A 26,849-nucleotide genomic window follows, 5' to 3' on the forward strand; every position below is an offset into this window, starting at 1 on the left:
GGAGTAAGAATGAAGATAGCAAGGTCAATAGGTGGGAGCATCTGAATAGAAGTATCCTGGCCTTTGTTTCCTTTGTCTGTAGTCATCCTGTGTTTGGGTGGAGCTGATTAGTCACTCTCTTGACTCTAGTGTTTTTCAACACTGGCAGCCAAGTTCTGTTCATTTTCATGGTTTCTTCCTTTCTGTTGAAATTGTCCATGTGCTTGTGGATTTCAATGGCTTCTCTGTGTAGTCTGGCGTAGTGGTTGTCAGAGTGGTCCAGAATTTCTGTGTTTTCAAATAATATTCTATGTCCAGCTTGGTTTATCATGTGTTCTGCTATTGCTGATTTTTCTGGCTGAAATAGTCTGCAGTGCCTTTCGTGTTCTTTGATACGTGTCTGAGCACTGTGTTTGGTGGTCCCTATGTAGACTTGTCCACAGCTGCATGGTATGCGGTAGACTCCTGCGGTAGCTAGAGGATCCCTCGTATCCTTTGCTGAATGGGGAGGGGCGAGGGGAGCACCCCTGACTCCAACAACATGGAGGGGATAGCTGTATTGATAAGGTTTTCAATCAATTGATTTACTCTCCAATGTTGCAACTACAGTGACTCAACAAAACTCTTAAACATTTGGGAGAGAAACATAAACCAGATTTCATTTTGTTCTTTGTTTATCTGAGCATTGCTTTGAAATGAATTCGGAAGGGTTGATTTTTTGTTGGTTTTAGGAGGTCAATGTATGTGTGGACATCTCATCAAACAGTTCATTTGGGCTAACTTTTTTTCCTGCTTCACATTGCAGGGTGTGTCCCTGACATGACAGTCACACATTTGAAATCAGGAGCCCGTTCAAACGACACCAAGTTAAGCCTGACTGAGCCGGTGGACTGGAAGCCTGGAGACGAAGTGGTTGTCTCTGGAGGAGGCCTTGGGGATGCTCAGAAGCAAGCGGAGGTGGTCACTATCAAATCTGTCAACGGCACAGACCTCTACATCACATCCCCACTCAGGTATTCCTGCCTGTGGGCTGGGAAATGGGCATTATCAGGCTGGGAAGTCAATGTGGAACTATTGCAATTATAATGTTTGCATTGGTGGATCTTTGAGACTTGCCAACTTCAAGGTGGCAGCTGGAGACCTCCTGGGATTACAACTGAGCTCCAGGTGACACAGATTGGTCCACCTGGATAAATTAAGAACATAAGAACAAGCCAGCTGGATCAGACCAGAGTCCATCTAGTCCAGCACTCTGCCACTTGCAGTGGCCCACCAGGTGCCTTTGGGAGCTCACATGCAGGAGGTGAAAGCAATGGCCTTCTGCTGCTGCTGCTCCCGAGCACCTGGTCTGCTAAGGCATTTGCAATCTGAGATCAAGGAAGATCAAGATTGGTAGCCATAAATCGACTTCTCCTCCATAATTCTATCCAAGCCCTTTTTAAAGCTATCCAGGTTAGTGGCCATCACCAGCTCCTGTGGCAGCATATTCCAAACACCAATCACACGTTGCATGAAGAAGTGTTTCCTTTTATTAGTCCTAATTCTTCCCCCCAGCATTTTCAATTGGCTGCTTTTGGAAGATGGACTCTAAGGCATTATCCTTGGGACCAGCTCCTTATGCTTTCTTCTAGCGAGATACAACATTGTATCAAGGTCAGGAACTATTCGATCAGGAACACCAACATCTAGTTAGTAAAGCAAGGAGCTTGTTCTCCCCCCTCCATTTTAACATCATGCCTGGGAAATGCAAGACAGCTGCATACTTAAATATCTTGTCTGAACCTAAGTTGAGGTGGCTACTTACCAGAGCGAGAACCAACACGTTTCCACTAACCTTTTCCCCAGAGAGATTCACGGTACCTTCACAGCAAAAGCGTACCTGCGAATACTGTCAAACCTCTGAGGAGTCATTGGAGCACATTTTATTAGTCTGTCCAAAATTTAACGATTTTAGACCAAACCTGTTTTTAGGGGATCTTTTACTGGTCCATCCATGCCCTGTTAATCTTAAATTGAACTATCTTCTGAATACAGAGAATCCCAAGCAACTGGACATAGTGGCCAAATGCTTGCTCACTATTATGAAATAATTTCCTGGGTTCCTCTTTCGCTCTGAAGTACGCACTTTGTGAAACAGGAGTACCCGTTTCATCTCGTTAAACTGTATTTGGATTACTTAGTTCTGCTATGTTTTAATGCCTAATAAAGGTCTTTGAACTTTGAACTTTGACTGTTTTGACTATTTATGCCAAATAAAGGCTAAATGAAATGAAAAAAAAAATGTTTTGACTAGTGTGAGACCATGATGGCTGTTTTCTTTAACTGGAGACTCTGATTAATGCATTCAACAAAGCTCATAATAGATTTTGTTTTTAAACAAAAGTTGGCTAAACGCTGGTGTTTTGAGAACGGCATTATCCCCCTCTGAACTCCTTCCCCTCCCCAACCCCCCCCCCCTTAGGTTCCACCTTCAACATCTCCAGGTATTTCCCAACCAGGAGCTGGCAGTCCTATTGATCTTCCAGAATATCGTTTTGTGTTTATGTTAAGTATTGTCAAGTTGCTTCCAACTCATGGTGACCCTGCGTGTCAGTGTCCTCCAAAACATCCTATGTGAACAACCTTGCTCAGGTCTTGCTAATTTAGGGACGGGACTTTATCTATCTATCTATCTATCTATCTATCTATCTATCTATCTATCTATCTATCTATCTATCTATCTATCTATCTATCTATCTATCTATCTATCTATCTATCTATCTATCTATCTATCTATCTATCTATCTATCTATCTATCTATCTATCTATCTATCTATCTATCTATCTATCTATCTATCTATCTATCTATCTATCTATCTATCTATCCATCTATCTATTTTTAAAATGTATACCATGTGTCTGTACAAAATCTCTAGGCAGCGACAGCACTAAAATATCACCAAACCTAAATCATCGTTTTGACATTTGCTTTTATAACTGATATTTTGGAAACTGGGTGGTGAGCTTAGGCTGGGGAGGGCAGGGTGTCAAATCCAATAAAATGAAATAAAAAGAGTTTGCTGTGGTGCGGTGGAAATTGCGGCAGCTTTGGAAGAGCTGTGTCGTGCAAACGGTTTATCCTGCAGACCTGCACTTGCATGGCTGTATTACTGTATATGTGGTTACGGCAATGAATTGGGGTCTTTGGGGAGATGAGGAAATGCCATTGGCATTTGTTATATGCCCAGAAACATGGACCTTTGGTATTTTACCGCTGGATAAAGAGTTGGCCCCAGGTGCCACAATTATGTTTCAAAGATGCTTTCCGGCCTCCAGTTAAGCTCCACAGACTGAGCAGATCGATAAAGTGAGATGTCTTGAGCCGGCCGTGTTTGTTCTGGGCTCCCCACAGGTACCCTCACGGCATTTCTGAAGAGCAGGTGTTGGGAGAACGTCTTAATTTGAGAGCTGTTGTGGCGTTGCTGAGCAGAAGAGTGGTCGTCCGAGGAAATGTTACAAGCGAGAGACTTTCCCGCCAAAAGGTGTGCAAAGAAGCAGCTGCTTCGGGAGGCGAGAGAGGTACGTAGACCACCTTGGAGGCAAACCGGATGGGAGAAAAAAGTCAACAAATCATCCAGGACACCATTATTGGACTTATTCTTGATCCTACAGTGTTGGATCCACAGAGATCCTGGAAACTGCTTAGGTGTGGCCCCTTCCGCACACGCAAAATAATGCGTTTTCAAACCACTTTCACAACTGTTTGCAAGTGGATTTTGCCATTCCGCACAGCTTCAAAGAGCGCTGAAAGCAGTTTGAAAGTGCATTATTCTGCATGTGCGGAATGAGCCTTAGTTGAATTACTCAGCACTGAAATGATTGTAGAAAAGTAGTAGAAGCGGTAAGGCAGACAATATGGTTTTCTTCCCATTTTAAGTTGGACGATTATTTTTTTTAAAAAAATTCTGGACGGACTTTCCATCCAAATAGGGTTCCCGAGCTGGTGAACATCTGAACCATAAAATGTTAAAAACATTAAAATGACATTTAAAATATTTATACAAGCCCAGGCCTCCTGATCCCAGTGGTGGCCGGCTTTGGCTCTTACTGGGTGGAAAAAATCTTTCCACTGTGGTGCATGGTCTGGTAACATCTACATGGGATTACTGCAATGTTCTCTACATGGGGCTGCCCTTGAAGACTGTCTAGAACTGTGGTGGCGAACCTTTGGCACTCCAGATGGTATGGACTACAATTCCCATCAGCCCCTGCCAGCATGGAGTGCCAAAGGTTCGCCACCACTGGTCTAGAAGCTGCAGTTAGTACAGGATGCTGTGGCCAGAGTATTGACTAGAAGGGGTCATAGGGGACCATATTACTCCAGTTGTTATAACTACACAGGCTTTCAGTTTCCCTCCAGGTTCACTTTAAGGCCAAGGCGTAGCTAGGGAAAATGGAGCCCAGTGCAAAATCTGAGTTTTGCGCTCCCCCACCATGGGAGGCCGCTGTGATGCTGGAATCTACCTCCAAACAGCATCACTAGGGAGCCCAGATTCCCCTTTTAAATCCCCCGAGGGTATTTACCAAGCCTAGTCAGCAGTGCGATGCAGAAGCCAAGAAAGCCCATGTGATTCTGGGCTGCATCAATAGGAATGTAATGTCTAGATCAAGGGATGTGATAGTACCACACTTTTCTATATTTGTTAGGCCTCACCTGGAATACGGTGTTCAGTTCTGGGCACCACAGTTCAAGAAGTACATTGACACGCTGGAACAGGTCCAGGGTAGGCAACCAAAATGTCAAAGGCCTGGATTCCATGCCCTATAAGGAGCGGCTTAGGGAGCTGGGGATGTTTAGTCTGGAGAAGAGAAGGTGAAGGCAGGACATGATAGCCAAGTTTCAATATTTGAAGGGATGTTATGTTGCAGAGGGAGCAAGCTTGTTTTCTGCTGCTCCAAAGGCTAAACAGTGGTGGCGAACCTTTGGCACTCCAGATGTTATGGACTACAATTCCCATCAGCCCCTGCCAGCATGGCCAATTGGCAGGGGCTGATGGGAATTGTAGTCCATAACATCTGGAGTGCCAAAGGTTCACCACCATGGGGCTAGGATAAGGAGTAATGGATTCAAGGTGCAGGAAAGAAATTCCACCTAAACATTAGGTAGAACTTCCTGATGGTAAAGCCTGTTCGACAGAGGAATGCACTGCCTCGGAGTATGGTGGAGTCTCCTTCACTGGAAGTTTTTAAACAGAGGCTGGATGGCCATTTGTCAAGGGTGCTTTGATGGTGTCTTCCTGCATGGCAGAGGGTTGGCCTTCATGGCCCGTGTGGTCTCTTCCAACTCTACAATTCTATATTCTATTTCCACAAGATAATCTGCTGTCCTTTAAATTTGAGGGAGTGCAACAGGACACGTCCTAACATTTGAGCAGACCAGACTGATGTCATGATATATTTTTTAAAAAGGTTCACAAAAGGTTCATCTCCTAATCAGCAGAAGTTTGCCAACAGCAAGGCTGGAGACAGTAAGTCTAGGGCAGTGGTGGCGAACCTATGGCACGGGTGCCAGAGGTGGCACTCAGAGCCCTCTCTGTGGGCACGCGCTCACAGACTTCGTCATGTGGGGGGGGGAATCGCCTTTCCACACACACATCTAGGCTGGCCTGGGCCACTGGACTTTGATGTGTGTGGATCTCAGTGAGCAGGGATGACTCGGCTGGCGGGCCTAGTCCCTATGCTCCAGGTGGCTGCTGCCCAGGGGGGCAGAGGGGGCAGAGTTGCAGCACGGTTCAGGTGGGACTTGCTGGAGGCTACAGCAGGCTGGCCCCTGCTCGAAGGGGGTTATTCAGGTTAAATTGCCGCATTGGCACTTTGCGATAAGTGGGTTTTGAGTTGCAATTTGGGCACTCGGTCTCGAAAAGGTTCGCCATCGCTGGTTTAGGGCGAAGTAGCAACAGTTGACCTTTAACATGATTGGTGAGTTCAACTGTGACTCTAGACCAATGAGAGGCTGTTGCCGGGGCGCGGGAAAAGTATCCTTGTTTGAATGTGTAAAATGCAAAGCATTGTATATGCTAAGTGACTGAGTCTAAGTTGAGTATAAGTTCTGAGAGTGCGTGCTCAACTTTGTTCTTGCTGAAGAGTTTTGTATGTTGGGATAAGTGCTCCTGGTAGTTGGAGATTATCCCTTACCATAGTTAGCAGAGTGGCATGGGTGGCTAGAACACAGCAGAAGCCTTACCTCGTGTGCGTGCGTGTGCGTGATGGATCCCAATGTGCGGCAAGCTTACACAAAAGAAAGTCGGAGTCAGTTGTAGTTTCTAATCTAATAAAAGGGTATTTATTAGCGAACTCCATTCTGGATAGAAAGATAGGTAGATAGAGTCACTATGTTATCCTAATCTAGCTGGATGGAGATGGATGCGAGGAGCATCCATCCTCTCTCTAGGCATGGTAGGAATAAGAATGGAGAAGGGGTCGAGGAAGAAGCCGGAAGGAAGGAAGTCCCTGAGAGTATCAGTCTAACATCAAAGGGATAGAACCAGCATGATAGAGTAAAGGTGTCAAATCCCTAGGTCCCTATCTAGCCACTAGCTCTCTAGTAAAACCCCCTCTGTAGGTTGAGGCAGGAAACAGCGTAACTGTAAAGTCCTTCACTTCCAACACTGTATAGCTTTATTGTCTTGTATAGCATAAGGTGACCAGACGTCCCACTTTGGGCGGGACAGTCCCGCCTTAAACCAATCTGTCCCGCGTCCCATGGGGTTTTTTTAACTGTCCCGATTTTGCCTTCTGGGGTGCTCCCCTTTTCCCACCCTGTGACAGGGCGGGAAACAGGGGAGCACCCCAGAAGGCAGTGCCCCAGCCTCCCACGCACGCGGCCGCAGGAGTGCACTGCCTTTTGGGGCACTCCCCAGTTTCCCGCCCTGTCACAGGGCGGGAAACTGGGGAGTGCCCCAAAAGGCAGTGCGTGCGCCCCCCGTCCCGGTTTTAAAAGGTGACAATCTGGTCACCTTAGTATAGCATAGACTTGTGTAACCCTGCAACTGCTAAAGTAAAAGCCTTCCTATGGAAAGAACATCTTGCGTGGAGAGTATTCTTTTTCAAGAGTGGTGGGAGGCTGCAGTGAGTGCAAGAAGACTATAGACCTTCTCATCTTACCAGAGTGACTCCGCTTTAAACTCTGCTGATAACTGATGCCCTGCGTATGATGTGCTTGCCTCATTGCTTTGTTTAGATATCTCCAAATGTCTGTACAAGGCCAGCGAAAGGAAGCTTGGATCTCAGGACATGGGGGCTGTGCTCACTGTGCAGGCCTACCGTGGCGAGGGGAGCCAGCTCCGTTTGGAAGGCGTGCAGTTCCGGCACGTAGGTCAAGCCTTCCGGAAAGATCTCAGTGCGCTCACCATTGTCGGGAATACCAATATGACTGGTAAGAGAATTCAATCGTTACTCATTTTGTCTTTACTGAGGATGCTGGTCTCACCTGAGAATTCCTCAGAATTACAGCTCACCTCTAGAGTCTGGGACCCCTGGAGAAAATGGATGCTTCATAGGGTGGACTCTATGCCAAGTAGTACCCCTCTGAAGTTCGTGTCCTTCCAGGCCCTATTCCTAAATCTCCAGGGATTTCCCACCCTGGATGTGGCCACCTTAACTCCCCCGTCCTCTGCTGGTTAAAACGAGGATACAGAAAGGAGAGAAAAAGATGGAATGGATGGAACAGAATCTAAAAGAATAACATGGTAAAGATGAAAAAGGTGGAAAAAGAGCTATAGACCCCCAAAGCTATGGACCCCCAAAATGGGTGCCCCATATCCCCATCCAATGGGAGCTAATAGTAGATGGGGCTACCCTTTTGAGGGTCCATAAGTTTGGACCCCCCGAACCAAACTTCACCAAACCTTGGTGGTATCATCAGGAGAGTCTCCTGAAGATAGCCTGAAATGTTGGTACTGCTAGCTTAGCACCCTTTGGAGTGGATTTAAAAGGAGAATCTGGGCTCCCTAGATTAAAAACAAACAAACATTGAAAGTATTGTTGACATCTCTCATGGCTGGATTCAACTGGTTGTGGTGGGTTTTCTGGGCTATGAGGCCGTGGTCTGGTAGATCTTGTTCCTAACATCTTGCCTGCATCTGTGGCTGGCATCTGCAGAGGTGTATCACAGAGAGAAGTCTGTTATAAGAGAAGTCTTGACACAGTTAATAACAGACTTCTCTCTGTGCTACGTCTCTGAAGATGCCAGTCACAGATGCAGGCGAAATGGTAGGAACAAGGTCTACCAGACCACAGCCACGCAGCCCACAACAACCAACATTGAAAGTGATGCTGTTTGGGGGTGGGTGGGGAACCTACCCTGAAACAGCATCATTTTCAATGTTGTTTAAACTAGGGAGTCCAGATTCTCCCTTTAAGGTGGGTTTAAAAGGAGAATCTGGGCTCTTTAATCTAAACAACATTGAAAGTGATGCTGTTTCAGGGTGGATTCTCCATTCATGGGGGATTTAAAAGGAAAATCTGGGCTCCCTAGTTTAATCAACATTGAAAATGATGCTATTCATGGGTGGATTCTTGAGTTTAGCCTATCCTTTGCAAGATTGTTGTGAGCATTAAGTGAAGGAAGGGGAACAACATGAAAAGTCTCTTGAGTCCCCAATCAGGGAGAAAGCCTGGATATAATTTTTTTGATTGCTATTGTTACCTTGTTCTCTTATAGTTTTATCTCCTTTCTCCCCTCCATTCTAGAATCTTACATTCGGGACTGTGCCGTCTTGGATTCTTTCGCTAGGGGAATGAGCCTTTCCGGGGTGTCAGATCTTAGGGTGGAAAATAACATTTTATACAACATCATGGGCCATGGACTTCACGTGGGTAAGTGAACTGAAACTGTCATTTGATCTTGGTCTGGCTATAAAAGAGTACTTTGTTATCAAGTTGTCTCCCTTCCAGGTAAGTATGTATTAGAGCTTATTTTATGTGCCCAACAAAGTTTGTTGTTGTTTTGTTGTTGTTTGAGTACTCTGTGGCGCAGAATGGAAACTGCACTACTGCTCTGCTTACAACTTGAGTCCTGGGTTCAGGCTCAAGGTTAATTCAGCCTTCCATACTTTTGACGTTGGTATAATGATTACCCACCTTTCTGGGGGTAACGTACAGGTGACTGGGGAAGGCAATGGCAACCCACCTCCTAAACAAAGTCTGCCTAGTAAACATTGTGGTGTGACATCTCCGCATGGGTCAGTAAAGCCCAAGTGCTTGCTACCTTTACCTGTAAAAGATTGCAAAGAGGCAGGTGTTAGACCAGGATCTGGGGAATCCAGGTTTGAATAGCAATAGGACTATAGTGTCTAGGGGCGTTTCCCCACTTGCCACGGCCCCTGTATGCCCCGCTCTACTCTCAGTGCGCATCATTTCTGGTGCACACCCGGGCTTCCCCATGACCCCGCGCTCCATAGTGGGAACCCTGACAGTCTTTTGTCCCCATTTTTTTCTCTGCTGGCTATTACTGGTCTGATCACATATTGTCTCCCACCCCAACTTCATAGAATTCTTCTTGCTTGTGCTTTCAAATCATTATGCAAGTCACCAACTGGGTGCATGAATGTCAACCAACTGTAGCTTTCTCCAGTGACATAGCTATCGATTTTTTATGGGGAGGGTTTGGGGGCGGGGCCACACCCCATCTGCCCCTGGAGGCATGGCCATGCCTCACCAAGCTTCGCCCCCAGCCTTGGTGCTTATAAAAGCAGCCCTCCAAGGTCAGGGACAGCAGACTCCTCTATCCCGCCTGCCCCCCGCCCCCGCCGCCCCCACCGGCTGGGCTCCCAGCTGGCAGCTAGCAATCCCTTCTGCCCTCCTTTCCGGGTGGAGGCGTAGCTAGGAAAATGGAGCCTGGTGCAAAATCTGAGTTTTGTGCACCTTCCCCCCATGGGTGGCTGCTGTGATGCTGGAATCCACCCCCCAAAAGCATCACTTTCAATGGTGTTCAAACTAGGGAGCCCAGATTCTCCCTTTAAATCCACCTTAAAGGGAGAATCTGGGGTCCCCAGTTAAAACAACATTGAAAGTGATGCTGTTTTGGGGTGGATTCTCCCCCACCCTGAAACAGCATCACTTTCCATGTTTAAACTGGCGACCTCAGATTCTCACTTTAAATCCATGCCGAAGGGGGTGGATTTAAAAGGAGAATCTGGGGAAATTTGGGGGGTGCCTGCTGTCAGGGGTGCAATTCTTAAGCTAGCAGCACCAAAATTTCAGGGTATCTTTAGGAGACTCTCCTGATGATACCACCCAGGTTTGGTGAGGTTTAGTTCAGGGGATCCAAAGTTATGGACCCTAAAAGTTGTAACCCCCATCTTCTATTAGCTCACTTTGGAAACAATGGGGGATGGGGCACCCCTTTTGGTAGTCCATAACATTGGACCCCCTGAACTAAACCTCACCAACCCTGGGTGGTATCATCCGGAGAGTCTCCTGGAAAATTTTAGTGCTGCTAGCCTATAAACTGCACCCCCTGCAGGCCAAAAACTGAAGGAACACTAAAAAATACAAAAAACGCACAAACAAGGGGTGGAGCTTCAGAAATGTAATGGGGGAGTTGAACCCGGGAAAACCCTCCTTACCTACATCCTTGCCTTTCTCAGGATAATGATGACACCAGATCCAGGGGCAGACCTCCAGGAAATGGCGCCTGGGGCAAGAACCAAACTTGCTACCACACCGAACTTGCCACTCAGCCCCCCCACACTTGGCGCCAACTCACCTCGAGAGGGCAAGCTGGTTACAGGGGCCAGTGCAGGGGGGGAGAGGAGGCAGGCTCCACACAGAGCCGCTGGAGACCAGCAAAGAGCGGCCGGAGAGCCGTGGGGGCAGCACAGGCAGACAACAGACCCAGCCAGGAGGCCGGCAGAATGCTGCAGGTGTGGGGGGTGATTTTGCACTGCCTCCCCCACATGATTAAATTGGTGGCGCCCAGGGACATCTGACCTCACATGTCCCTCTGGCAGGTACACCACTGACCATTTCTGAGAAGTCATCTGCCATTTCCTGGACTGTCTTTGTTCTAGAATGCTCCTTTTGGGTCCTAGAGAGCAGCAGTGGCGTAGGAGGTTAAGAGCTCGTGTATCTAATCTGGAGGAACTGGGTTTGATTCTCTGCTCTGCCGCCTGAGCTGTGGAGGCTTATCTGGGGAATTTAGATTAGCCTGTGCACTCCCACACACGCCAGCTGGGTGACCTTGGGCTAGTCACAGCTTCTCGGAGCTCTCTCAGCCCCACCTACCTCACAGGGTGTTTGTTGTGGGGGGGAAGGGCAAGGAGATTGTAAGCCCCTTTGAGTCTCCTGCAGGAAAGAAAGGGGGGATATAAATCCAAACTCCTCCTCCTCCTCCTCCTCCTCCTCTTCTTCTTCTTCTTCTTCTTCTTCTTCTTCTTCTTCTTCTTCTTCTTCTTCTTCTTCTTCTTCTTCTTCTTCTTCTTCTTCTTCTTCTTCTTCTTCTTCTTCTTCTTCTTCTTCTTCTTCTTCTTCTTCTTCTTCTAGTGCCTACCTAGTTGTCCCCAAAGGCACTAAGAAGCCAGCAGAGCATTCTAGAACAAAGATGGTCCAGGAAATGGCAGATAACTTCTCAAATCTACTGTCATGGTTATCCGGAAAAGGTATAATGAGCAATGAACGGAGAGTAAAGTGCAATTAATATTTGGCTTGCCTCTGTGATGTCTTATTAAGTGTTTTCTGTTTGTGTTGTCCTTTTTTAGGAGAGTGGCCGGATCAAAAGAACCAATTAAAGAGCAATACAATTATTGGACTTTCTGGAACTGATGGGCTGTCCAATATTGAAACCTTTTCACCCGCTGGGATCTACATCCAGGCTGCTGATAATTTGATAGAGGTAAGGACAGCGCCTTTGTTCAAGTCAAAGAGTAAAAGGGGATTTGGGATGTCAGGTGCTGAATTGATAATATTGAGTCTTAGAAGAGCCGATTGCATGGATATTAACCTGCAAAAAGGGTAGTGAGACAGAACAAAACAAACCAGGATTTCAACAAGAACACCAAATTTATTTAAAACCTTTTTTTTTTAAAAAAACCCAGTGTTTAGAGCCAACATCCTTTGGGGACATTTGACCTTACAAAGAAATACTTCCCCCAAAATTCCAAATCATTCAAAAATTCAAAATTATTAAGCGGTCAATGAAGTTTATTAAGATTATTAAGCGGTCAATGAATTATTAAGCTGTCAATGAATAAATACATATTGTTGCCTGCTCTTCTGTTGGTGGTGAGTTGTTCCCTGTAGAGGAAGCAGTTGTCGGCAGAGGCAGAGCGAGGGGAAACTGCGCCTCTGGCACGACGATTTCATTCCCTGGCGCCTCTACCGTGGCACTGCCATCACATCCGCCTCCACCCTCCACATCACACTCCAGCCTATGCCTCCGGGCCATCTGCTCTGCATGGGGCATTGCCCCACCCCCCACCTCGTGGGCACTATGCCACTAGTTGTCAGTGTGGGTTTTTCGGGGGGTGTTGATGGGGATGCAAATTTGCTACAAATTCCACATAGAACACCAGTGGAGGTGAAGAGGCACTCCCACCTCCGCAGGCGTACTTCAAATCCTTGGAGGGAAAGATTCTGCATCTTTAAGGTGGTTCAGTCAACTTACACCAGTGGTGGCGAACCTATGGCACGGGTGCCAGAGGTGGCACTTGGAGCCCTCTCTGTGGGCACGTACACACAGAGTTCATCATGTGGGGGGTGGAAAATCACCCCCCCCACACACACGCACACACACACATCTAGGCTGGCCTGAGCCACTGAGCACGACATGCACACCATGGTGAGCAGGGAGGACTCGGCTGGAGAGCTGGTGCCTATGCTCCGGGTGGCTGCTGCCCGAGGGGGGGGGCAGAGCTGCTAGAGAGGCACAGAGCGGTGCGCGCAGGACTTGCTGGATCCTACAGCAGGCTGGCCCCTGCTGAAGCGGGTGGGGTGGAGGAAGAGGGAGCCAACTGTTTTTTTCTAAACTAAAACCTCAGCATTCAGGTTAAATTGCTGGGTTGGCACTTTGTGATAAATATGTGGGGTTTCGGTTGCAATTTGGGCACTCGGTCTCAAAAAGGTTCGCCATCACTGACTTACACCATTCCTGTCTGTTTTCCCCTCAGTCTGCCCAGCTGGGAAATCGATACATCGTTTTATCAATATGTGGATGGTTCAAATGCTGTCCAAGGTTTCTTGGCATGGCGCCCAGTGTGCTGATAATCACTGGGCCCATAACTTCCATTCTCAGGTCTCAGCATTTGGTCATCTTTTCCAGTTCTTTTTTTCCAACCCTGCTGTCACCAGCTGTTGCTATATCAATTATCCACCTCCCCCCCCTCCCTTTCCAGCCACTTTTCAGCCTGGTGTATTACTTTATCTGTTTGCATTTGCAAATCCCCCAATATTTTGACCTGCTCATTTTTGACTATTTTTTCCTAAAGTGTGCTCCCACCATTTTTTTTCTGTTGACAAATGAAAAGGTTGAGTCGCTTAAAAGGCCACCTGACTCTCCTTCACTGCTAAGATGCTTCTGTCCTACAGCACTTAATTTCTCTCTGGAATTTTAGTTGCAGGGACGGCCACAAGACAACAGTCCCTCAAAGAACAGAATTCCCGGCTTGTCCAAAACCTCTGTCCTTGGGCTGCTAGATGTCTGCATAAATATTCAGGATTCCCTCCCCCATTTTGCAAACCATTTGTAGAACTGCAAATCAGTGCGCTGCCATAATCCCAGGCAGAAAAGAAAATATCCACTGAAATAATGTGACGTGACGACAGAATCTCAGCTCTAAGTCTGCGTCCGGCAGCCCGATCAGAAAAGCTGTATTTCTGTAACAAGGTGCCTAAGCTTGTGTGCTTCAGGCAGTCTTCTTATCTCTTTGTTTTGTGACCCATGTGACAAATGTCAGACTCTGAGACAGTGGGAAAATTGGATAGGTCAGAAGAAGGGAAATGGGAGAGGGGGCTCCTCTTCTAGGTCACCGCCTCTCCTTTGATTTGGGTCACACGTAATGAACAGTCATTACCTTCTTAAAGCACTCCAGTGACCCCTGGGAAGCCCGTTGGTGGTCTTGCCTCCGGTCCCAGCGGACAAATATTCACCTTGGCAAACACTTCCAGTGACACCGCTGGCCCACCCTTGGGCATCTACACATCTGGTTCCGATTTCTTCTATGAATTGCTAGTGGCAAAGGTCCGGCCGACGGCCCTTCCCACTGTGAATAAATCATTTCCTGTCGAGATTCTGCCATTCCATGTGTCCTAAGTCTTGAGGGTTTGATCTTGATTTGCCATCGTCCTCCTGGCGGGAGTGTTGTTGTGGCTGATTTAATTAAGTAATCCATCAATTAAAACATTTATATCTCCCTTTCTTCCTGGTTCAAGGTAGCTTACAATAGTGGTGGAACCATCCCCAGTTAAAACCCAAAATTAAATAGCAATCCCCAAATTCCTTCCCTCCCCCTTTGAAAAGAGGCCTTTTCAAACTACTTCGAATTCCCTGGCAAACTGAAGATCTCCATGGAGGGGACCCCCCCGCCTCACCTCTTCAGAGAGTTCCCCACTATGCTAGTTTCCCCCAAGAATCATCCCAAGTCATCAAACCGACAGAGAACTGCTTCCCCTACTCCAGTGGCTCCCAATCTTTTTTCATGAATGTACCCCTTTGCAATCCGTTCCCCTAAGATTGTACCCCCATATTAGGTACCCCATTCTTGTATCCACTTTGGTATGATTTAACCAAATTTTACCCTTTAGGTAGCTGTTTTTCGTGCACTCCCAAGCGCTCTGGTGTGTGTTGCCCAGGTTGGTGACCACTGTCCTATTTGTACAAAGGTAAAAAGCGCATTGTCTGGTTGTGAGCACACAGCTGTTCTACTGAATATAATAATACATTTGTGTTTTTCTTTAAAAATACCTTTTGCAGCATTTTTATATGAAATTTTCTGCAGCCGCTTGGAGCGGTGGCAGGAGAGAAAAAATAAAATTTTAAAAAATGGTTGTTGACCTATGGTGCGATGTTTGCTTTCTCAAAAATGATGTCACTTCTCTATAAACTGACTGAAACTCTATGGTAAAACCATAGTTTCCACTTATGGATTCCTAGAGAGAGAGTGAGATCTTGACTAAGGGATCTCGTTCCTAGTACCACAGCTCCAATCTCCTCCATATATCGTGGAAACCAGGGTAGGGGTTGGGTTCCTGGTTAGTACTTGGATGGGAGCAGAGGTGGGATCCAGCAGGTTCTCACAGGTTCCCGAGAGTAGGTTACTCATTATTTGTGTGTGCCGAAAGGGGGTTACTAATTGGTGATTTTGCCACGTGACTTTTGCCTTAGTTACGCCCCTCCTCTCAGCAGTAGCGCGCAGAACTTGAAGCAGTCTAGCAGGAGGTCACCGGCGTGCGTGGCAGCTCTGGGCGACCTTTCTGCATGCATTCGCTTTCGCTTGGCACTAAGGATCATGGGGCGACAGCGTATGGCTGGCGCCCTTTGCCACAGCCCCGTCCAGGAATGCCCCGCCCCCGGAATGCCCGGACACGCCCCCGTCATGCCCCGCCCAGCCCCATTGGCGCTACGCCACAGTTTGAATCCCACCACCATGGGAACCTGTTATTAAAATTTTTGGATCGCACCACTGGATGGGAGACTGGATATCAGTGAAGTCTATGGTTGCTCCCACAGAGGTGGGAAATGGCAGACTACCTTTGGATGTCTCTTGCTTTGGAAACCCCAAGGGGCCACCGTTAAGTCAGCTGTGATTTGATGGTGCTTTCCACCATCAAAGAGGTGTGATGTCACTTCTGAATTTTCCCAGAAGTGATATCATGACTATGTCTGATGGACACCCCATCCCTCCCCATCCTCAGTCTCTAACTGGTTACAGGGCCAGATGCACAGTTCTACTTGTAAGTTCCCTCTGGTGCTAGGAGCATGTATGTGCCCATTATGGGCCCCTAAGTAGCATGTTATGACTTAAAAGTCTGAGGCCCTGGGGATGGCAAAAGCGCTGTCCCCAGAGAGTTGTTTGCACAGGGGGGCACAGCTGCTGCGCCGCCGCGCCACCCTCGCACCTCCTGAGCCGTGCGAAGCTGCCGTTTTCCAACCTCGCTTCCCCAGCGAGGTTTACGGAAAATGGCGGCTTCAAGCCGCTGCCATGCAAACGGCAGCGGCTCAAAGGCGCCCTCCCTCCCCCTTTTAACTGTTGGACACGCCCCCCTGCCTTGCGACGCCAGAGCGGTCGTGAAGGGCAGGGGGGCGTGTCCCCAGGCCTCGGCACCGCGCCAGACGGCCGCAGCGACGGAAGGTCGACCGGGCAACGGCGCTTCGCGGCGCCGTCTTCCTGCTTGTTTCTGGGACCGTTCGTGCGAACGGTCCCGAGGGGTTGGGTCGGCGTCGTGTACGTCGACCCAACCCCAATCGTGGCCGTGCGGAAACGGCCTGAGTCTTTCATTGACTGTAGTGAAACAGAAGGCATTTGAACCTCTCTGGCTTTCAGAAAGTGGACTGATATGAATGTTAATATGATAAAAAGCTTCCACCAATATTTTTATCTACAAATTCTTCCATACCCTGAAATCTTACTAGGGCCAGGAAACATTTAGTAATACCGTATTCTTCACCGCAGGGTAACATGGTGTGTGCTGCTGGACACGGCTATTTCTTTCACCTTTCCCCGACGGGCCTGTCACAGTTGCCGGTCCTGTCCTTCCGTAGAAATGTGGCCCATTCTTGTACAAGGTAATGTCATATTCCTGTTTTTATTAAATCCTGATTTCCTTTCTCTCTCCCCCGTTCCCTGGCACACGCAAACACTCCTTTTTCCTCTCCCCAATAATAAATGCTGTCTGCAAGAGCCAATTAGAAAAGACTGTGTTTAATGTTTTCTCTGATGTTTAACAGGATCTCCCCCCAGCAGGATGAAAACATATTGATATGCCACGGTCCATTTGTCATAGACTGTGTAAATAGGATTCATTTCAATTTCAATTACATAGATTCTTCTTCTCCCTTCTAAGCCATTGTCTAGTATTCTCTATTAAACAGCTGCTACATTTAATTCCAGAGATGAGGAATCTGCATATGCATTTTTCAGTGCTGGGTACAAATCCGAACTGAGTCTTTAAGCCTGCTTTTTAAAGGGGATAAAATAGATGTTTGAATTTAGAACTTGGCATGCTGTCTTTTAAATAAGACACTAAATTGATTTGTATGTACATCTATGAATTTTGTGAACACTCTTGATGTTCATGGCCAGAATCAGCTGGCTAGACAATACAACAACCTTTATTAGGCATATTAAAATAGGCTCCAGAGCATTGCAGACATTTCTGAAGTACAAATCAAATGTACATTCAAAACACAGACAGATAAACTGTATCTAGCATTGGACGTTACTTAAAAAATTCTGTCACTTGTAAAATAAATTTTGCTACTTTTTCCAAGAGCATGGCCTTTGTGTTATTTAACAAAAGCTCCACAACAGAGTTGTCAGAGTCTCTTTCAGATTTGTCTAAGACCCGCCCAGGAGAGAAATTCCTAATTCCCACATATCTCGGACAGTCAAGTATAATGTGAGCAAGAGTCTCCACTTGGTTTTTACAGTGTGGACAGACCCGATCCTGGAGAGGGATCGATAGGTAGCGACCCTTTGTAATGGCCGATGGAAAAGTATTGTATCTGGCCCTTGTAATAATCCATCTCTGTTGGGGTTCAGTTAATAGTTCAAGATATTTGGCTATGTGCCCCTGTTCTGGTACTATTCCGACAGAAAGGGGTGAGCATGATTTATTTGCTTGGCCCAACAAGATATGGTATTCCTGTTCTAGAAGTCTGCTTTTTAAGGTTTGCAAACTCTCTCTGGGTGACAGCATACAGAGATCTTCAAGTATTAAACCTAGGCTGATTCCGCACACGCAGAATAATGCACTTTCAAGCTGCTTTCAGGGCTCTTTGAAGCTGTGCGGAATGGCAAAAACAGTTGTGAAAGCAGCTTGAAAGTGCATTATTTTGCGTGTGCGGAACCAGCCCTAGAGAGTGGATTTTTGATTTAAGAAGTTGATACCATTCGGAGGCAAATAGGTCTGGGCGCACAATATATGTTAAACTGCGCTCATCAGAGTTAAAACATAGTTTGATCCAATACTTGAATGTATTCAGCTATGCTCTTGTTTCAAGTAGGTTCTGACCAGTTTCTAAGCATAGTACAGCATATGGTACAGAGTGTGGTACCCCAAGTATTTTGTAGAGGAAGCCAGATTGTATTCTTTCAACTGAGATGTTCCATGCACCTATCCATAGGGGAACTCCATAGAGAAGTTGCTGAACTACCTTGGAGTTGAAAACCTTTAGAGCTGCGGGCACATATCCCCTTCCCCTGGAATGAAAAAAACTTACCACCGGAATCAGCTGGCTGTTGTAGGCTTTCTGGGTTATATGGCTGAGATCTGTTAGTTTTTGCTCCTAATGTTTTGCCCATATCTGTGGCTGGCATCTTCAGAGGGTCCAGAGGAGGGCAACCAAAATGGTCAAAGGTCTGGAATTCATGCCCTATGAAGAGAGACTTAGGGAGCTGGAGATGTTTAGTCTGGAGAAGCGAAGGTTAAGGGGGGACATGATAGCCATGTTTAGATATTTGAAGGGATGTCATGTCAAAGAGGGAGCAAGCTTGTTTTCTGCTGCCTCAGAGACTAGGGCCCCTTCCACACACGCAAAATAATGCGTTTTCAAACCACTTTCACAACTGTTTGAAAGTGGATTTTGCCATTCCGCACAGCTTCAAAGAGCACTGACAGCATTTGGGTGCTGTGTGGTTTCTGGGCTGTATGGCCGTGTTCTAAAAACTGAAAGCACTGTTCTACCACTGAAAGCAGTTTGAAAGTGCATTATTCTGCATGTGCGGAATGAGCCTAGGACACGAAGTAATAGATTCAAGGTATAGGAAAAGAGATTCCACCTAAACATTAGGAAGAACTTCCTGTCCGTCAGGGCTGTTTGACAGTAGAATTCACTGCCTCGGAGAGTTGTGGAGTTTTTTTCTTTGGAGGTTTTTTTTTAACAGAGGCTGGATGAACATGTATCGGGATTTGCTTTGATTGTGTGTTCCTGCATTGCAGGGGGTTGGACTTGATGGCCCTTGAGGTCTCTTCCAACTTTATGATTCTATGGAGGGAAAAGTATTTCACTATGCTTTTGAAGATGCCAGACACAGATGCAGGCAACATGTTGATAGCAAAATGTACCAGACCCCAGTCGCACAGCCTGGAAAACCCACAACAGCCATTTGTGGACACCGTCTTTATTAAACAGTTTGATTCCTACACAGAAAAGTGACTTATGCTTTTTGACACATGCAGTGGTTTAAATTCTTGGATGTTATTTTTGTGAGACTTGTGTGTTTACACATAATCCTGGCCAAAAGCACCCCCCCCCCCAGAAGTTGAGAACATTCAGTAAATCTGGTAGAAAAGACATGGATTGGAATATCATAGAATCATAGAGTTGGAAGAGATCCCAAAGGCCATCAAGTTCAACCCCTGCAATATATCTGTATTCTTTTCCATAAAAAGATGGCAGTAAATGTGTAGGTTCTAGGTGGGCACGAGGACTTCTGCAGAGCCTTCTGCTACAAAGAAGGTCCGGGAAATGGCGGATTAATATACAAATTTACTGTCATCTTTTTGTGGGAAAGACCGTCGCTCTCTCTTAACGGCTAAGTTCTGCACAAAGAAAACGCTGCAAGGTTTTAGAGGGGCTCTCTCTCTCTTTTGGCCTGGATTGACACGAGTTGACAGCGTGGGCGCAACTGAGCGTACACAGAGTGCGGCAATAACCACTGGAGGTTTCTCATCAGCCTCCACCTCATCATCACCGTCCATATCTGGAGCTTTCTGTGCAGCTTTCCAGAGTCCTTCCCGGATGAGGTAGCATTTCATTTTCTCCGCCCATGAGACGTAATTGGACTCATTGAGCCTTTCAAACAGCAGCCCATGAGTAGGACTCGTCATGACTACACCACACTCTTCGCTCCGCCCACTAGGCAATGTTACTCACCAGTGGGTTGTACAACGCCTAGCGGCAACTGGGCCCATAACCTGACACGAGTTGACAGCGTGGGCGCAACTGAGCATACACAGAGTGCGGCAATAACCACTGGAGCCAGGGAGTTCACTCAAAGAAAGGATGTATTGGCATTGATACAATATATACTGTTTAAACGGACAGAGCCTTCGGCTTAGGTCCTGTCCCCAGCAAGGAACATGCTTAACTGAGTTAGCTTACTTATATACACTATGATACATTAATTAGCCTATGGCTAGTACAGTCAAAGGTCACATGACGCTTATATATTGCTGATGCAATCATGCTTAGTCATTCCCTTTGGCTGACTGTCAACAGGTGAATGCTGTTAGTCCTTCAGCAGTCCATTAAGGCAATCAAGGGTTTTGCCATGCAGCTGTTATACTTTCAGCTCCTGACATGGATTACTGTCTCGTTTCCTGAATATCAGCGGTATTTTGTGCTTTCTCTCGTAAGCACAGGGTAATTTCATCTACTGATGGGGTCAAATGCATCTACTGAACTCTCCATCCCCAGAGTACTTCAGTGTAGAAAGGAAAACAGAGCTCCCCAGCTTCAACTGGCACTTATCAGTAAAGGATAGATAGACAGACAGACAGGCAGGCAGGCAGGCAGGCAGGCAGGCAGGCAGGCAGGCAGGCAGGCAGGCAGGCAGGCAGGCAGGCAGGCAGGCAGGCAGGCAGGCAGGCAGGCAGAGAGAGAGAGAGAGGGAGAGAGAGAGAGAGAGAGAGAGAGAGAGAGAGAGAGAGAGAGAGATTACGGCCTTTAGGCCAGCCAATAATTTACAATCAGAGTACATGTGAATACATAGCATTCCATTTATACAAAAATATAATATAAATGGTAAAATCCATTATAAGATCTATTGATAAATAACATTAACTTCAGGCATTATTACCGTCCTCATCACACAGTACTGCTCTTTGTCTTAATAAGGAACTACGCTTGTTGTGTACCAGTATACAAAATTTAGCTACCTTCTGTGAAATGGCGGAACCACGATCTTCTAATAGCATTCTTACAGAATTTGTATCTAAACTGTCTATGAATGGATATACATGACGAGTTAACAATGGTTGGATTAACAGCTCCCTTTCACCTTCGTGTAACTTGCAATGCAGTAAGATATGTGACACTGTGTCTACTTCCCCTGAGCCGCACACACAGGTTCTTTCGTGCCTTGGAATATTTTGGAATCGTCCCATCAGATCAACTGACGGGAAGGCATCAAAGCGACCCCTAGAAAAAGCCCATCGGCTTCTTGCTGACGTTACATTGGATAGATAAGGTGCAGCTGAAATACCTATCCATGATTTTAGTGGTTTATATAAAACGGGTAGCCGGGGAAAATCTGTTTGCATCTCGATGTCAGTAAGGCGTCTCCAAAAGTTGTATTGGATCAAGACCACACTGTCTAAGTTTTGATATGATCTTTTCTAGCCATCCAGTAAAGGATCTATTTTGTAGCAGCTGATGCCCTTTCCTATACTCCGGGATGGCTAAATCAAAGGGCAAAACGAGAATGTGACAATACCGTGAAGATGCCGTCGCTGCTCTGAAGTGATTTACAAATGCCATCAGCAAGGCCCTCTGGTCTTCCCCACACACTTTATCTAGTGCCGAAATGCCTCCATCCCTTGATAGTTGCTGAAACAGCTGCCAGGGGCGAGGCATTTTGGCACCAGATAAAGCGTGTGCGGAAGACCAGAGTCCCTCAGCCTGTCATACTGTGTGCCCAATTGGGCCGATGCGGGTTTTAAAAATTACTTTAAAATAGAGGTGGCATCTGTGTGGCAGCCGTGAGGATGCCCTTGCGTTTACTTTGGCCCTAGTTACAGATATTAAAACAGGCTAAGGAGCAGCAGTGGCGTAGGAGGTTAAGAGCACGTGTATCTAATCTGGAGGAACCGGGTTTGATTCCCAGCTCTGCCGCCTGAGCTGTGGAGGCTTATCTGGGGAATTCAGATTAGCCTGTGCACTCCCACACATGCCAGCTGGGTGACCTTGGGCTAGTCACCGCTTCTCGGAGCTCTCTCAGCCCCACCTACCTCACAGGGTGTTTGTTGTGAGGGGGGAAGGGCAAGGAGACTGTAAGCCCCTTTGAGTCTCCTGCAGGAGAGAAAGGGGGGATATAAATCCAAACTCTTCTTCTTCTTCTTCTTCTTCTTCTTCTTCTTCTTCTTCTTCTTCTTCTTCTTCTTCTTCTTCTTTCTTCTTCTTCTTCTTCTTCTTCTTCTTCTTCTTCTTCTTCTTCTTCTTCTTCTTCTTCTTCTTCTTCTTCTTCTTCTTCTTCTTCTTCTTCTTCTTCTTCTTCTTCTTCTTCTTCTTCTTCTTCTTCTTCTAAATTTAACCTCGAGTGTCTAACGTCGTTCCCTTTTTATTACCAGATTTGTTCTTTCAAACTATACAGGTATGGACTCCTGCTATATCCTGAATATCACCCTCAAACAGCAAACAGTACGTTCCGTGTTACATTTCAGTCCTTCACGGCCTGGCAGTGTCGAGGAGGGGTTAAGGTAAAGTAACCATAAATTCTTGCTTTTATTTGTGAATTATGTGTGTTTCAGCCCAATTCTTAGGGGCTGTCACTAACTTTCCATACATCAGATCATAGATGTTATGGCTAGAAGGTAACAAGCATGCTCTGTACAGCCAGATATGTCCTCATTGAATTCATTGTGTACAGTCATTTTGGAAGTAACATAAATGCCGTGAAATCAATCATAGGTCTTCATAATATTTGAGAAGGGTAGAAGCTTTCTGATTTTATAATTGATGCCTCCTCATCTAATTTTGTTTCTGGGGCTTTGGGAGACAGTAGTTGCAGTGAAAGGGGTTGAAATTTACTTGATAGGGACTTTGTCCAGCTGGGAAAGCTTGCTGATCTCCCCACCAAACTAGATGGTGTTGTATTCATTCACTGGATTTCCTTTTCTGCCAGTCAGTGCATCATCTCCATGGTTTGTGCCTGGCCTTCTGGTGTAGTGGTTAGGGGCAGGCAGACTCTAATCTGGAGAAGAAGAAGAAGAAGAAGAAGAGGAGGAGGAGGAGGAGGAGGAGGAGGAGGAGGAGGAGGAGGCGGAGGAGTTTGGATTTATATCCCCCCTTTCTCTCCTGTAGGAGACTCAAAGGGGCTGACAATCTCCTTTCCCTTCCCCCCACACAACAAACACCCTGTGAGGTGAGTGGGGCTGAGAGAGCTCCAGAAAGCTGTGACTAGCCAGAAAGCTGTGAGGTGAGTGGGGCTGAGAGAGCTCCAGAAAGCTGTGACTAGCCCAAGGTCACCCAGCTGGTGTGTGTTGGAGTGCGCAGGCTAATCTGAATTCCCCAGATAAGCCTCCACAACTCGAGCGGCAGAGCTGGGAATCAAACCCGGTTCCTCCAGATCAGCGTGCACCTGCTCTTAGCCACTACGCCGCTGCTGCTCATTTGATTTCCCCACTTCTTCACATGAGCAGCAGACTCTAATCTGGACAAGCAGGTTTATTTCCCCAGTTCTACCCAGGAAGCCTGCTGGGTGACCTTGAGCCAGTCATAGTTCTCTCAGAACTCTCCCAGCCCCACCTGCCTCACAAGGGGTCTATTGTGGGGAAAGGAAAGGAAGGAATTTGTAAGGTGTCTTGAGACTCCTTACAGTTGAGAAAACTGGCATATAAATCCAAACTCTTCTCAAACTCTTCTCAAAAGTGGCGTATAAATCCATATTTATTTATTTGTTTGTTTGTTTGTTTGTTTGTTTGTTTTGTATACCGCCCTACCCCCGGAGGGCTCTGGGCGGTGCACAACATAATTTCCTCATACAACACATACAAACAAAACCCCATTAAAATTAGATTAAGTTAGATTAAAACACAGCAGTAATTAACAAAGATGGCGTCAGCGATAAACCCCAATTAAAACCCCACTCTCCCAGAGGAGGCTCAAAACAGGAGAAGTGGAGTCCCCTTAGATGGCAAAGGAACTCCAAGAGTCTGGAGGGAATAAAAAGGGGCACTTCCTCAAAGCAGCTGGACACTCCAAAAGCCCAGTGAACAACTCAGTCTTACCACAATTTCAGGCCCTGCGGAACTCACTCAAGATCCCGCGGTCAGGGTGGCCCGTGCAGCTGGAGGGAGAGTGTTCCACCAGGCGGGGGCCAAGGCCGAGAAGGCCCTGGCCCGAGTGGAGGCCAGCTGCATCATAGAGGGGCCAGGAACTTCTCAAAGGTGCCTACAGGATCCATAACATTGAGGACTTGTGATGTAGAACAAGCACCCATTTAATCTCTTCACCTGTCGTTTTCTTTTATAATAATATATTGCAACAGATTATGAGCAGCAGCAACCTGCAGCTTCAGGCATTCCTCCTCTGGGGCTGCCGTGACTTTGGAATCGACATCGTGGAAAGTCCTGGAAATACCTCCGTGGCCAACAGCTTGTTCCTCGGTCACTCATGGGAAACGGTAAGAATGAACTCAGGCCTGTTTCTTCCCACCAACCCAGTCTCTTTGTCTTTTGGAGGCTTTCTTTCAAAGAACCAGTAATGAAGATTGTTGAAGACTGTGACAGACTAAACTATTTTCTTGGGGTGACTGTTGGGATCCAGGTTTTGAGCTGCTCAAACATGAAGGAAGTCTTTACATTTACATGCAGTTCCTTCATAGTATTGTGTTGGATTGGATCAGTGGGGGGATCCAAAAATTTTAGTAACAGGTTCCCATGGTGGTGGGATTCAAACTGTGGCGTAGCACCAATGAGGCTGGGTGGGGCACGACGGGGGCGTGGCCAGGCATTCCGGGCCGGGGCTGTGGCAAGGACGCTTGGGCGGGAAACGAATGCACGCAGGCGCAGGCTGCCACGCACGCTGGTGCACCTCCTGCTAGACTGCTTCAAGTTCTGCGCGCTACTGCCGAGAGGAGGGGCGTAACTAAGGCAAAAATCACGTGGCAAAATCACCCATTAGTAACCCCCTCTCGGCACACACAAATAATTAGTAACCTACTCTCGGGAACCTGTGAGAACCTGCTGGATCCCACCTCTGGATTGGATTCCATGTCAACCTCACTTCTAGCAAGTTGGGCAGAGCAATCACCACTCTTATCCGATGCCTATGAAATTGAGAGTAACAGTCATAGCGGGAGCATGGTCCAGGATCCTGGATGTTTTTTTGTTTATCTCAGAGAGACTTGCCTGGGTTATACAAATAACACTTGGCTCACAAGTTACACTAAGGTTCTTTCCGCACAGCAGATGAATAGTGGGTTGCAGTTGGGACAACGGAACCCGTTTTCCTGTTTTTGTGTTCACGTGCATCTATGCAGGCTGCAATTGGAGCCCACAGAAACAATGCAGGTTGTTGCCACCCCTTCTCAAGGAGGTGCACCTATTTCATTTATTTACTACCCACTGATGCATAGCTACGCAGGCATGTACAAATGAACCCCCGCAGCCATGCTGACGTCTCCTGATACGACCATTTGCACCTGTGCGGCTACGTAGATGTAAGCCATGACATTTTTATAAAGGAAAACAGAGGCAAAGAAAATGCCTCCTGCCTGGCCGTTCGCTCACAAGCGGCTCCAACCCAGGATTTTTCAAAAGACTCACAAATAGCACAATTTTAAAAAAACTGGGGGCCCTTCTGCACATGCAAAATAATGCGTTTTCAAACCACTTTCACAACTGTTTGCAAGTGGATTTTGCTATTCCGCACAGCTTCAAAGAGCACTGAAAGCAGTTTGAAAGTGCATTATTCTGCATGTGCGGAATGAGCCTTGGTTTGGGGAAAATCACACAGGGCAGACTCATTTTAGGGGCGGGGTTCTGTGCGAAGTTCCTTCCCCAAATGGGTTTTTTTTTCATTCTAAATCCGTGTTTATTGGCCTGTGTGGAGCAGGCCTGAGATTTTATTCTAAGGTTTCCGGCTCTGGATTGGGAAATAGCTGGGGGAGGGGGTGGGGCTTAGGGAGGGTGGAGTTTGGGTAAGAGGGGACCTCAGCAGGATATGATGCTACTGCATGCACCCCCCAAAGCAGCCATTTTCTCCAAGGGAACAAATATTGGGAAATCTCTGTGCCTCACCAGGAATTTGATAGTCCTATGTTATTTCTGGTCAGCGTTTTAGGATCAGAATTCTGTTAATGTTTTCAAATGTGTCCCCAGCTTACTGAGGAGAGGAGGGCAGTGACCAGAGACAGGGCTTTTTGGTGGTGGCTCTTTGCCGTGGGAATGCTTTCCCTTGCAGATTTACCTGGCTCCTGTCTTGCTGTAGTCTACATGAGGAGCCAAACATTTTGTTTTACCCTGGCTTTTTGTTGAGTGTTAATGTAACTTCTATCTGTGGGTTCTGTGGGGCAGAACTTGGAATGAGTTTGCAACAACACATTTTTAAAAACAAAATGGTTTACTTCCTTGACAAATAACACTTTTAACATTAACATTTAACATTAACAATTTACAGTCCTTCTAGGTTGCATTTCAAGTCCTTATCTTGACAATCTACTGATAAATGCCAAGTCCAATTCTTCCTGCTGGTGGTTGGCTTATGAAGACTTCAGAGGCTTGGTGAATGGGATCCAAGGTGATGAAGGTCCCCAAACGAACTCCCATCAATTACATACATAGCAAGCCCTGAAACAATAAACTCTAACATTTACAAATATAGCAAAAATAAACAACTCCCTTCCCACTAGTTCCCAACAACTTTGCAGTTACCTTAAACAAGGTGTTAAGAGCTTATAAAGAATTAAATCAAGGTCCCAGCCTGGTAGCCTTGTCTCCTCCAAACTACATGA

The 26,849-nt window shown here is 46.7% G+C and overlaps 1 protein-coding gene across 1 annotated transcript; it reads left to right on the forward strand.

Annotated features, from left to right (window-relative positions):
* The first annotated feature begins 767 nt into the window (after positions 1-767).
* Positions 768-26,326, forward strand: LOC125438406 (fibrocystin-like). The gene is made up of 9 exons (XM_048506853.1): positions 768-992; positions 3,371-3,537; positions 7,199-7,393; positions 8,710-8,835; positions 11,718-11,851; positions 16,626-16,738; positions 22,465-22,534; positions 24,384-24,518; positions 26,300-26,326. Exons 1-9 carry the CDS (start codon positions 799-801, stop codon positions 26,324-26,326), a joined length of 1,161 nt encoding a protein of 386 aa, XP_048362810.1. The 5' UTR covers positions 768-798.
* Positions 26,327-26,849: the final 523 nt, after the last annotated feature.

This window comes from Sphaerodactylus townsendi, linkage group LG01, assembly GCF_021028975.2.
Source record: "Sphaerodactylus townsendi isolate TG3544 linkage group LG01, MPM_Stown_v2.3, whole genome shotgun sequence".
NCBI lineage: Eukaryota > Metazoa > Chordata > Lepidosauria > Squamata > Sphaerodactylidae > Sphaerodactylus > Sphaerodactylus townsendi.

What these genes read in the sequence shown, in the direction of transcription:
- LOC125438406 (XM_048506853.1), top strand. Translation starts at nt 799, where the DNA reads ATGACAGTCACACATTTGAAATCAGGAGCCCGTTCAAACGACACCAAG. An exon ending in CGGGAATACCAATATGACTG is followed by an intron (nt 7,394 to 8,709) that starts GTAAGAGAATTC and finishes CCTCCATTCTAG; the next exon opens with AATCTTACATTCGGGACTGT. An exon ending in GTGGCCCATTCTTGTACAAG is followed by an intron (nt 16,739 to 22,464) that starts GTAATGTCATAT and finishes TTTTATTACCAG; the next exon opens with ATTTGTTCTTTCAAACTATA.